This window comes from Pimephales promelas, chromosome 22 (genome assembly GCF_988280905.1).
Source record: "Pimephales promelas chromosome 22, fPimPro1.hap1.1, whole genome shotgun sequence".
In the NCBI taxonomy this organism is placed as follows: Eukaryota; Metazoa; Chordata; class Actinopteri; order Cypriniformes; family Leuciscidae; genus Pimephales; species Pimephales promelas.
In genome coordinates, this window is record NC_142790.1 from 5,783,242 (window position 1) to 5,795,571 (window position 12,330).

Consider the following 12,330-nt stretch of genomic DNA (forward strand, 5'->3'; position numbering starts at 1 on the left):
TAGCATGGCACGCTGAAAGACAGGCGTACACATTGTCAGCTACTGTGCCCATTTGTTTATTGCTGTTGTCTTTAAAGGATCAGGGGAAGGTTAGGTCACTTGTGGGTCAAAGCAATTGGTGTTTATTTGTTGGCCTAAGGATACGACTCACATTCTCTAACAATCCACCCCCGATCGCCCATCTGTTATGCAAATGTTTTGAGACATGCTGGGAAATAGCCTCCAAATTATTTTCTGGTGTGACTTTTCAGAAGTGCATAGCCAGAATGAAATAGTGTCAGATAGATATTGTGCTGTGATTGATTATACACAGACATGGATTATTGTAAGTACAAGGAGACATCGTTGAAAGATGCTTCCTGGCACAGTCCCAGTGGTGTAATACATTTCTATATTGGCAAAGCATGAAGTATACGTGAATGAAAAACGTTGGCGTATTCTGAAAATAATGACATTTAGATGTCGATCCCAAACTAGATACATAGCTCAGTGTATCTTGGTTAAACAAGCATTTATCCACGATTTTATAAATCCCATGTGAAAATGTTATTTTTCTGTGGTTGCTCTCTCAAAGCTCTAAAGATTTTAAGATCTCTAAGATGTTAGACAAAAGTGACACTTCACAGCAACATAACTGAGATAATTCTCATAAAATCCCAGAAGAGAAATCAAAATAGATACAAAGGAGACATTTGCAAATGAAGTTCATATCGAGATTTAGATTAGACTTGGCATATTGGCGAATCTAAGCATATATTTTCTGAAACTAAGCTTAGGAGATGCTGAAGCCCCCTAAAACCTCAAATGCACATCACCATTTGGTCAGTATTTGTAATTTAATCTTGTTGCTGCCTAGGAGAAACAACTGAAAGAGATTTTTGTCTTGCCCATGGGAGTGTACAATGATTAAAGACCCTTCAGATTTTCTTTATCATGACTCATGTTTAAGGTTGACGTAACCACTGAACAGAAACAGCAGTCCAGACAATTTCATTGTATAGATTTCCCCAGCTGTTACTTTAAACTCAAGCTGCTCTCAGAAAGGGGCTTTCTCAGGCTCAATGAGACCTGGACGTTTATGGCGTGACCATCATTACTCTAGTGGTCTTACGTTTGGATATAGCATTACCGTCTGAGCATCCAGATTAAACATTTGCTGCATTTTATAGAACAGCATATAGCTTATGTGAGAGAGGAACCAGGCCTTTCAGTCTGGAACTTAGAAGGGAATCGGAGGGATCATAGTTCTGTTCAAACAAAAAGAGCAATGAAGCCTGCTTTGTGATGGTCTCCAGGGCTTTCAGCCTTTTCGTGAGAAGTCCCAACCTATCGTATTGTGTTCTTCAGAATATTTTGGCTCTTTTCTTATAAGCTCTTACTTTATTCATGCTTCCGTGGAAGCTGTGCTCTTTTTCTATCTAACATTTTCTGACAGTGGAATTTTCTCTCATTGGCTTTAATATGGTCAAATCTACAGAAAGTATCACACCCTAATCTACAGCTGAAAAAAAAAATAATCCAATAGATCTAATAGACCTGTAGAGAGCAGTGTTTCCTCTACCATTGTTTTAGGGGGGGGGGGGGCGTTAGCGTGTTCGTAATACATGATTTCAATTAATTAGACATGCTTTTTGATTGCTAAAAAATTACATGCCCGCTCCGCAACACTAGGAGGTTCAAAATCCTAGGGGAAACACTGGAGAGCTATATGTTTCATTTCCACTCAATGGTACACGAGCCATTCGAGCCATTAATGGTGATAAGAGTTAAGAACCCAAGAATGCATGCCCAAAAGCAACAGTGACTAGGGAACAACTCTCTAAGATTCTTTGGTAAGATGAAGAAAAAACTGTTGGACAAAATACTGCACATTCATCCTGTAGGTATTGTTTCAGTATGAAGGTATGTAGGTATGAAAATTTCAGAAGGGCTTAGAAATAGATTATTTTCAGTAAGCTATCTTCTTAATACATGGAAATCATTGGATTTTTAATGTCAGTATGAGCCATATATTGCAATCGAATTTAATTTGGTATTCTGACTTTGGACAGAAATTTAATATTAAATGAGAAGAAATAGAGATTCAGGTTTGATAATAAGTTCACCTCCTCACCGTCTTGGTTGGAGGCGAGTGGCTAAGCATGTGGTCAATGGTCTTATAGAGGAAATGCAATTGAGTAATTGAGCAAACTGAGTGGCAAAAGATCTGCTGCGTGACTGGATTTAATAGGGGAAACTGCGAAAATGCGACTAAAACAAACAATTTTATCAATTTAAACTAATTGTTGGACTCAATATTGTGTTCCTTACAACTTACGAAAGATCCAGTGATCCATGGATATTGACCTGCAGCCAGGAATCGTGTTGCCTGACATTTATGTTTGCCTGATTTCGACACCGGGGAAATAAAAGCAATGTAGACCTAAACATAAAGCAAATTTGCCTGTGAACGCTTTATGTAAATACAATAATAGGTAGGTTTAAATCACTTATATCAGTGTTATATATAGCCTATATATATCATCATATCGTCCAGCCCTAAAACTTTATATATATATATATATATATATATATATATATATATTTTTTTTTTTTTTTTTTTTGGTCAGTGTTTATTAAAAAAACATCCAATAATGCAAAATATGCAATGATAAATATTTAATTGATGAGTTGTTAATATATATAACAAAAAAAAAATAAATGTATTGGTGTATATATAATATATTTATTATTCACCTAAATTCAGCATATTGACACAAAATGATAACTGCAAATCCACCTTTCGCTGACTGGAGTCCAGTTGTTTCTGTGAATTGCAGCGAATCATTTGCTCCTCTTACTATAGCAGTCTGTAAAAATATACCTCAGATTTTTTTGTCAAATATAGTTGTACAGTCAATCGCAAAGCTCTTTCCCACTTTATATGTGTTGTGTTTGTTTTTCGCGGCATTCTCAGCCGCTTAGTCTTTTTGCCACTCACTGTGAGTAACGCCGCCTTCACACTGGCAGTTGAAATCAGCTCCGATGCGGCTGCGAAACGACCGGAAGTCATTCATTTCCTATGGAGATTCGCAGACCGCATACGAATGGGTCCGAAACGGGTCCGAAACGGGTCCGACCGAGTGCGGTGCGAAGAAAATCGTGTCCGTTGGTCATCCGGATGCGTTCAAAAATTTGAACTCCTGCGAAAAGCTACGGACGGTTCCTATCCGACAATTCCAGCGGAAGTTGAGCGTTGCTACTGATAAACAAACCTGAATTATTAACTTTTAATATAATAAATAACGATTTTATAACGATAAGTTGTCATGTCATTTTTTTTATTTTCATGACTTTCTAACGTTTATAAGGGCAATTAGAAGGTAGACATTGAACTATTGACCACTATATCACATTTTTTAGCCGACCTGACATGTCAACGTCCTGAGCAACTTTCCTCACGCAGCATAACCCTAATCAGAGAGATCATACAGAACTGACACAATCAAACTTTAATCTCTCCACCATTTTTGTTCTACCCGCGTCCGACGCTTTTCACTATGTAGTACGACGTCCGTTGGGAACGTATTGCGTATTACGGAGCTGATTTAAACTGCCAGTGTGAAGGCAGCGTAACTGCAGGCACTCCGGCCGACGGACACGTCACACGCACACCCTCAATAGCCGTCAAACTGACATCATCAGAGAAGGAATACATAGGAATGTATAAAACATAGTTAATGTTACATTTCCATGCTTTGCTCAGCACATATGGAGTACTAACACTATTCTGAAATTGCACCGTTGAGCCATTTTATGAGGTGAGAAATCCTGCTGCTCCTGCCGTAACGTTTTACAGCTGAATGTGTAATAACGTGACCCATTCCGAAATGAATGAGGCACTGACCAGTTGTGACTTCTCATTCAACTTGATTTTCACCAGAGATATTTAGAAAACCACCAACTTAGTTTTTACTATAGAGAAACCATTTCAAGTGCAGTTTTTCTTAGTGGTCAAAACTTGTGAAGACACTATATAGTCCAGGTAATTCAACAAAGACAACTATTATGCCACCTTTGCTCATGGACACTGTATACTTGTTTTTTAAGCCAATCACCTGAACCGCAAATACCATGTGACAAAACACTTTTAAGTGTAAATCAAAGCACCGAAGCTATTTTCCAATGCCACACAATCATGTGTTTTTTTTTTCTATACATGCTTATAATTTTTTTGATGAGTACAGTTGTAAAACCTACAGTTAGAGCTGACGTACACACATCCTTACTCTTAAGTTTGCTTAAGATTTCTCTGGGGCTGTTTTCCAAACCATGAGCCGACGGACGATTGAAGTTACCCAGCCTTTCACACCCCAGTCTGGAATTTATTTTCCCACACTGCTGTACTAGAGGGTCTGTACCTGCTCACTGGCGCGTCCAGCGGAAATGTAGTGGGTGCTTAAGAAACTTAAGACCTTCTTCTGCTGCTAACCATCAGCACCACTGTTACCACCATCAGATGTAACACTTGTACACATTATGGAACACATCCTGCCAAGACTAATTCAAATCATGGTGATTTTAACTTTACTCTGCATTTATCCTAACAGGAGGAAGGGATGAACTTTGGGAATCAGTCTTGCGAGTGTTGACATAGGTTTGAGGTTTGGTTGTAGCTTGGTTTGGAGTAATACGATACCGTCTACTTCATAGTGTAGGCACAAAGCAACATATATGTGTAAATATATATTAGTAAGGAGGCTTTTTAGTGAATGGCGGGGTTTGGGAAACCTCATGAAGCCTAAATATCTTCAGGCTTTCAAGGAATACAGCTCTGGAATTGTAGTGTTTCTAGACATTTGTTCTTCATTTCGAACTTTTTTTCTTCTCTTGATTATCTTTCGTCAGAAAAACTGCTTGTACTCACTGTTGCAACAGAGGAGACGGATGGCTTCCACCGTTTCATGCAGTCAGCAAACTACTTCAACTTCAATGTGAAGGTAAGATTTATTTCACACCAAAAAACACACAATGGCCCAATGCGAGACCACTGCTTCTCACCTGGGTGCTTCATTTTTAAACTCGTTCACAGCATGCGGGTAGATGAAGGTGTGATGCTAGTATGTTGACTGAGCTGTTGTTTGAACTGACACATGCTGAATGCAGGTGCTGGGGATGGGGGAGGAGTGGAAAGGAGGGGATGTCGGACGGTCCATCGGTGGAGGCCAAAAGGTTCGACTGCTGAAGGAAGCCATGGAGTCTCTGGCTGACCAAGAGGACTTGGTGGTGTTGTTTGTGGACAGGTAGGTGTGCTTGTCAATTGCCTGTTGAAAAACAAAAAAGACAGTTGGATCATATTTACCTGGCCATGGAGCTGGTTGCTTTTAGTATTTTGAAGAGTTTGTACAAGTTTTGAAAACTTTTCAGATGGTCTGGCTATCAGGCTATACACTTTATAGTGATAGTCCACTTTAAATATTTTTATTAACTATAAGTGACCTTGTAACTTAGGTCAACTACCAGTCATTAGAGTATTAGTAGACTGATGGTGCCCCAACAGACAACATGATTTTAGCCTCGAACAGGTTTTGAGAGATTGCCGACAAATGCCTGAAATCATTTTTATAAAACATCTCAGTCTCACGCACGTGCAATCTTTGTTTGGTTGTGAAATGTAGTTTGCGGACCTGATTGAAGTTGTCACGATTCTTTCTTTTGTAAAGTCATGCAATGTGAAACCCACTGTCGCCGATCCAACCACACAGCAGAAACTGAATGTATCCCCAGATAGTCGTGCGCGATGAAAAGAACTGTGATCTGACTGCTTTGAAAATCTTTTAACTGTTTCCTTAACTTAACAGTCTACTACACTGAAAAAAATACTATGCTTTATCTAATCAATAAAATAGTGGCAACATATTACAAGCAATATTATTAATTCAATTGTACAAATTAAAATTAATTAGAATGTTAATTTGATTAACTATTACTCAATTCTAATTTGTTCAAATTAATAAATAATATTGCTTGTAATCTGTTGCCACAATTTTATTGATTAGATAAAGCATATTAATTTTTACAGTATAATATTCTAATGACATGTTTGTTGATATGTAGTTGCAAAGTTAGGTAAGTTTGTAGAATGTCTAAAGTGGACTATCAAAAGTGTAAGCAATGTTACATCATGAACTTGAACACTAACAACTCTAAAAGTTTGAGATTAGCCAAGATGCACAGCTGATGTATTGTTAAAATACTACACTAAATCCTGGGTTAATTTATTATTAATATATTGTTTAAACTACACTCTCAGAAAAAAGGTACAAAAGCTGTCACTGGCGCTGTACCTTTTCAAAAGGTAAACTTTTATCCATTTTAGGTGCTAATATGTACATTTCAGGTGCTAATATGGACATTTTAAGTGTTAATACATTTTTGGTGCTAACATGTACATTTCATGGGCTAATATGTACATTTAAGGTGTTAATATGTACATTTTAGGTGCTAATAAGTACATTTTAGGTGTTAATATGTACATTTTAGGTGGTAATATGTGCATTTTAGGTGCTAATATGTAAATTTTTAGTGTGAATATGTCCATTTCAGGAGCTAATATGTCAATTTCAGGAGCTAATATGTCCATTTCAGGAGCTAATATGTCCATTTCAGGTGCTAATATGTACATTTTAGGTACTAATATGTACATTTTAGGTGTTAATATGTACATTTCAGGTGCTAATATGGACATTTTATGTGCTAATATGTACATTTTAGTTGCTAATATGTACATTTCAGGTGCTAATATGTACATTTTAGGTGTTAATATGTACATTTTATGTGCTAATAAGTACATTTCATGTGCTAATATGTACATTTTAGGTGGTAATATGTGCATTTTAGGTGCTACTATGTGCATTTTGGGTGCTAATATGTAAATTTTTAGTGTTAATATTTCCATTTCAGGAGCTAATATGTCCATTTCAGGAGCTAATACGTCCATTTCAGGTGTTAATATGTACATTTTAGGTACTAATATGTACATTTTAGGTGTTAATATGTACATTTCAGGTGCTAATATGGACATTTTATGTGCTAATATGTACATTTCAGGAGCTAATACGTCCATTTCAGGTGTTAATATGTACATTTTAGGTACTAATATGTACATTTTAGGTGTTAATATGTACATTTCAGGTGCTAATATGGACATTTTAGGTGCTAATATGTACATTTCATGTGCTAATATGTACATTTTAGTTGCTAAAATGTGCATTTCAGTTGCTAATATGTACATTTTAGGTGTTAATATGTACATTTTATGTGCTAATAAGTACATTTTAGGTGTTAATATGTACATTTTAGGTGGTAATATGTGCATTTTATGTGCTAATAAGTACATTTTAAGTGTTTATACATTTTAGGTGTTAATTTGTACATTTCATGTGCTAATATGTACATTTCAGGTGCTAATATGTACATTTTAGGTGTTGATTTGTAGATTTTAGGTGCTAATAAGTACATTTTAGGTGTTAATATGCATATTTTAGGTGGTAATATGTGCATTTTAGGTGCTAATATGTGCATTTTAGGTGCTAATATGTAGATTTTTTGTGTTAATATGTACATTTCAGGAGCTGAAATGTCCATTTCAGGTGCTAATATGTACATTTTAGGTACTAAACTGTACATTTTAGGTGTTGATATGTACATTTTAGGTGCTAATATGTACCACTAAGGTACCAATATGCAGCCTTTGGGTACAAAGTGTACCTTTTGAAAAGGTATAGCCCCAGTGACAGCTTTTGTACCTTTTTTTTCTGAGAGTGTAGTCAAAGACACATTTAGCCTTGAGTAAACAAAAAATGAATTTTGAAAGTGGGTTTAGCACTGCTTTTGACTATACATTATGAAGCCTTTGACAAGCCTAAACTGCATTGCATGGCAACTATTAATACTGAGTAAAATATGAACAATCTGAAACATGAAGCAAGACAGCCCAAGATTAAGTGTTAAGGATTAACTAACTTTGTTAACAATTCATGTGCGAAAGGCCCATAAATGGTATCAGATTTACTAGACATAAAAATACTGGTCCACATACCAGAGACAGAAAAGGTTCCAATATCCATTTGTCTATGTGAGGACTAGCTGTGAATAGACTCTAATCTGCCATGAAATGCTTACTACTTACTTTGCCTCAATATACCATAATTATTTACTTAGTAATTACCTGTAATTTAAAGTAAATTACGCCCAGCAAAATACATAGTCTAGATAAAGGCAAAATAACTGGCTAAACGTATAGTAGCTTTTCATCAACTATAACAAATGTGTCATAAGTGTAAATGCATATCCTTTTCCACTCACCTCGGTAAGAGAAATCTTACCGTATCATTTCCAGTTCAATGAGAAACATCAAGAATCTGTCTGAAGGCAAAACGGTCGGGAATGTGTTCAACAATACCTTTAAAACCAAGGCTCTTGCAGAAACGGTGGTGTTTTGCTCAATTTATGGAAATGAACCATAATAAATTGCACGTTATTTAACTTCATCATTCAAGGGAAATTACAGCATGTCAATTTATAATGAAAGTGTGGCGAGAGTTGTTGTTTTTCGCTGTCCAGGCCTGGGTGTGTTCTACAGAATTGTGAGCGATTATTATTATGATCACAAAGTAGAAAAAGCTTACCTGCCACGTGCAGTGCCGTTTTATCTATAAATCACCTCAAATCGAATCAAGTCCTTACTGCAGAACTCTCTGACCTCTGAAGTAGTTATTTATACACACCCATATCTGGAATTACACATATTTGTAGGTCTCCTAAACAGCTCAGAGTTCAGAGAAGTTTAGAATAACATTCAGCGCCGCACGTTAGTGAATAGCTAGCCTTGTGTATTAGCGAAACATTTAGAAAAGTACCGGTAGTTAGCAAATCAGAGTTCTGGGTTCCTATAACAGCATAATTTCCTTTACTTTTATGTGTAGTTGAGACCATTTTGACACATTAAACCTGTGTCACATATTCCAGAGATGCATTTTAAATCATGATAGAAAAAAAGGGAAATGATTTGTGTGCACAGGTGTTCCCCAGATGAGAGGAAACCATGGTGCCTCCCTCACAGTTTACTTCCTCTGATGACATAGTTACCAGGCATATTAATAGCGTCTGAAATAGAAGACCAAAATGTCTAAGCAATGCCGTCCACTCCCTTCCAGCAGTTCAGTGAAAATAGACACAGCTGATTAAATAAACTGGACCTGGATTAGCAAACATAATTTGTGCAACTGCTTGATAATGTCTTAAATGTGAAAATCGCTGATCCGTTGGGACTCTTGGTGAACATAACAATTTACTTCTTATCCCTCTTTAGTTATGACCTCATCTTTGCGGGTGGACCTGAGGAGATTCTCAGAAAGTTCCAGCAGACCAATCATAAGCTGGTGTTCGCTGCTGAGGGAATCATCTGGCCAGATTCTCAACTGGTAGAGAAGTATCCTTCTGTCCGGAGTGGGAAACGCTTTCTGAACTCTGGAGGTGTGTACAAATGGGAATGACAAATACCTATAGGATTTGAAAATAGGAAGGTTGCTTCATAGTTACTCATAATGGTATTTCAGATGAGCCCAAAACCATTGTATTATTGAGATTCCTTCAGTTCGGTTCAATTGGATTTCTACAGCTCTTATATTCTATCAAAACAGAATGAGGGCATTTATATGAGTTGTCTTATACTGATTATGCTAAATAAACAAATAAATGTCATGCAAAGTAACGTCAATGACTTAATCAGTATTATTTTTTCAAGGAAAAGGCATAAACACATGGAAACCACACATGCAATCTAGAAACATTTCTGTTAACTTGAATATAGTGTTTCAGACATAATTCCTACTATCACAATCACAATGCTGCAATTGCATGATATTTTTAAATTCATAAATATGATTTTAGCTTCTCACCAATTTTGGTATAAACAAACAGACTTTTGCATATATATGGTCAAAATCCGATTGGCACACATTTTTGGCTGGTTCCCCTAATTTCTGCATGTAAGCACTTTTACCAGTAGCACCTCATTGCAGTACACAAGATCCAGGGGGCGGAGTCGGATCCAGATCTGAGGGGTGGGTTTAGGGATCAGGGGGTGGAGCTGGGTAGGTTTAGGTATATGTAAGGTGGATCCGACTCCTCCCCGTGGATTTCATGTTCTGCAGTGAGAACCATCTCACTTTTACTGGCAATCTGGTAACTTATTCATTGTTTATACATCTTATATTTATGATACTTTTCTTGTTGAGTTATAGATATTCACTTTCACTAATCAGCATTTTGTAAACACTTTTTGCATTTTGCAAATGTAAGGACTAAATCAAACCATTCAAGTAGATGAACAAACGTTTTTGGCTTTCATGTATCAACGTGTGTCAAACACACTGTTACCACAAGGGGCGCTATGACCAGTGTGTAATGGGTTATGTTTCAGCAACAGTTAAAGGGATAGTTAACTTTGAAATTAATTTTTGATATGTTTTAGGTCAAACCGTTCTTGTCTGTCAGTCATATAATACAGGCCTATGGGGTCCACCTCAAAGATCATGCACAGAGAAGTCGAAATTGAACATGATTTAATGACTCGTAAATGTAATTACACATTGATGGCCTAAGACACGAAATGAGCAGTTTGTGTGAAAAAACGAACAGTATTTATATCGTTTTTACCTTTTGTAACCACAGCCAAGTCCAAGTGATCTGAAGGCATGGGGGCTTCAGTCTGCTCAAGCACTAGAAAGCGCCGGAAATGATCTCTCTTGCGCTTACGGAAAAAAAAAACAACAAAAAAACGTTGTCTGTTGATATATATCGAAATCGTCCTCCATTGCAATTTACTGTATATCTAAATATGTTTAGATCTTCACAGTGAAGGATAATACTTCTGAAATCTCTGTGTAAACAATGAGTGACGTACATGCGCGAGAGATCACTTCCGGGGCTTTCCGTGTTTGCTCAGATAGAAGCGCCCTCAGAGTACTTGGACGTGACTGTGATTACAAGAGGTAAAAACGTCTCGGGTTATGACTATAACCCTTGTTCCCTGAGAAGGGAACGAGACACTGCGTCGATAAAATCGACTCTTTGGGGACGCTCCCTAAGCGTGCGCCTCTGAAGTATGAATGAAACTAATCCAATCCTGATTGGTGTTGCGTCGTGACGTAACATGTGACGGCATACCCGGAAGTATAAAAGTGACGCTGTCACAACACACACTAGCCTCGCGATGAAGCAAGACGCTCAAGGGTCTGAAAAGGGGGCGTGGCAACACGACGCAGTGTCTCGTTCCCTTCTCAGGGAACAAGGGTTATAGTCATAACCCGAGACGTTCCCTATCGAGGGAACTCAACACTGCGTCGATAAAATCGACTCTTTGGGGAACGAGTACCCACTAGGCCACGCACCGAACAGACCCGCCCCAGAGTGAAACTGATTAGGCACTCAGCAAGGGCCGAGTACGTGTGCACCGGGCGTACTGGGAAGGCTGAGACTGTAAAACCTGATGAAAGTATGCGGGGTAGCCCAGCCGGCTGCCTCACAAATCTCCTGCAGAGGTACTCCCGACAGAAGGGCCCTAGAGGAAGCCATGCCTCTAGTCGAGTGAGCCCTTAAGGCCAAAGGTGAAGGAACCCCACGCACCTTGTAAGCCTCAGTAATAGCCTGGACAATCCAGTTACTTATAGTTTGTTTGGTCGCCGGGAGCCCCCTCTTAGGTGACCCAAAGCATACTAACAACTGGTCAGATCTTCTCCAAGAAGCAGACCTTTCCAAGTATACACTCAAAGCTCTGACGGGGCAGAGCAAGTGAAGCCTCTCTTCTCCCGCCGACACATGAGGTGGAGGATGGAATGCCTGAAGGACTACAGAGCGAGCCGTACTCGAAGGAACTTTAGGCACGTAGCCCGGACTCGGGTGCAAAAAGGCCTTTACTTTGCCAGGGGCAAACTCCAAGCAAGCTGGCGTTACCGCCAGGGCCTGGAGATCTCCCACCCTCTTAAGAGAGGTAATCGCTAAGAGAAAGACCATTTTCAGCGTTAAGTCCTTAGGCGAAGCCGACTCTAAAGGTTCGAAGGGAGCGAGGGACAACCCTTCCAGAACTATTGCCAGATCCCAGGCAGGCACCCTGGACCTGATCGCCGGCCTCATCCTCCAAGCACCACGGAGAAACCTAATGACCAATTGGTGCCTCCCCAGAGGTCCACCATCTACTGGCGCGTGGAAAGCCGAAACGGCAGCCACGTACACCTTAAGAGTGGACGGGGAGAGACCCGCAGAGAAACGATTCTGAAGGAATTCCAG

At 38.6% G+C, this 12,330-nt stretch overlaps 1 protein-coding gene across 2 annotated transcripts in view; it reads left to right on the top strand.

Moving 5' to 3' along the window:
* plod2 (procollagen-lysine, 2-oxoglutarate 5-dioxygenase 2) overlaps window positions 1-12,330 on the top strand; it is a 79,487-nt gene that overhangs the window by 15,811 nt on the left and 51,346 nt on the right. For both annotated transcript variants that reach the window (XM_039666513.2, XM_039666514.2), the window contains exons 2-4: window positions 4,888-4,979; window positions 5,146-5,282; window positions 9,353-9,516. In XM_039666513.2, the coding sequence (XP_039522447.2) occupies window positions 4,888-4,979; window positions 5,146-5,282; window positions 9,353-9,516 (393 nt within the window). The remainder of the gene's footprint in view (window positions 1-4,887; window positions 4,980-5,145; window positions 5,283-9,352; window positions 9,517-12,330) is intronic.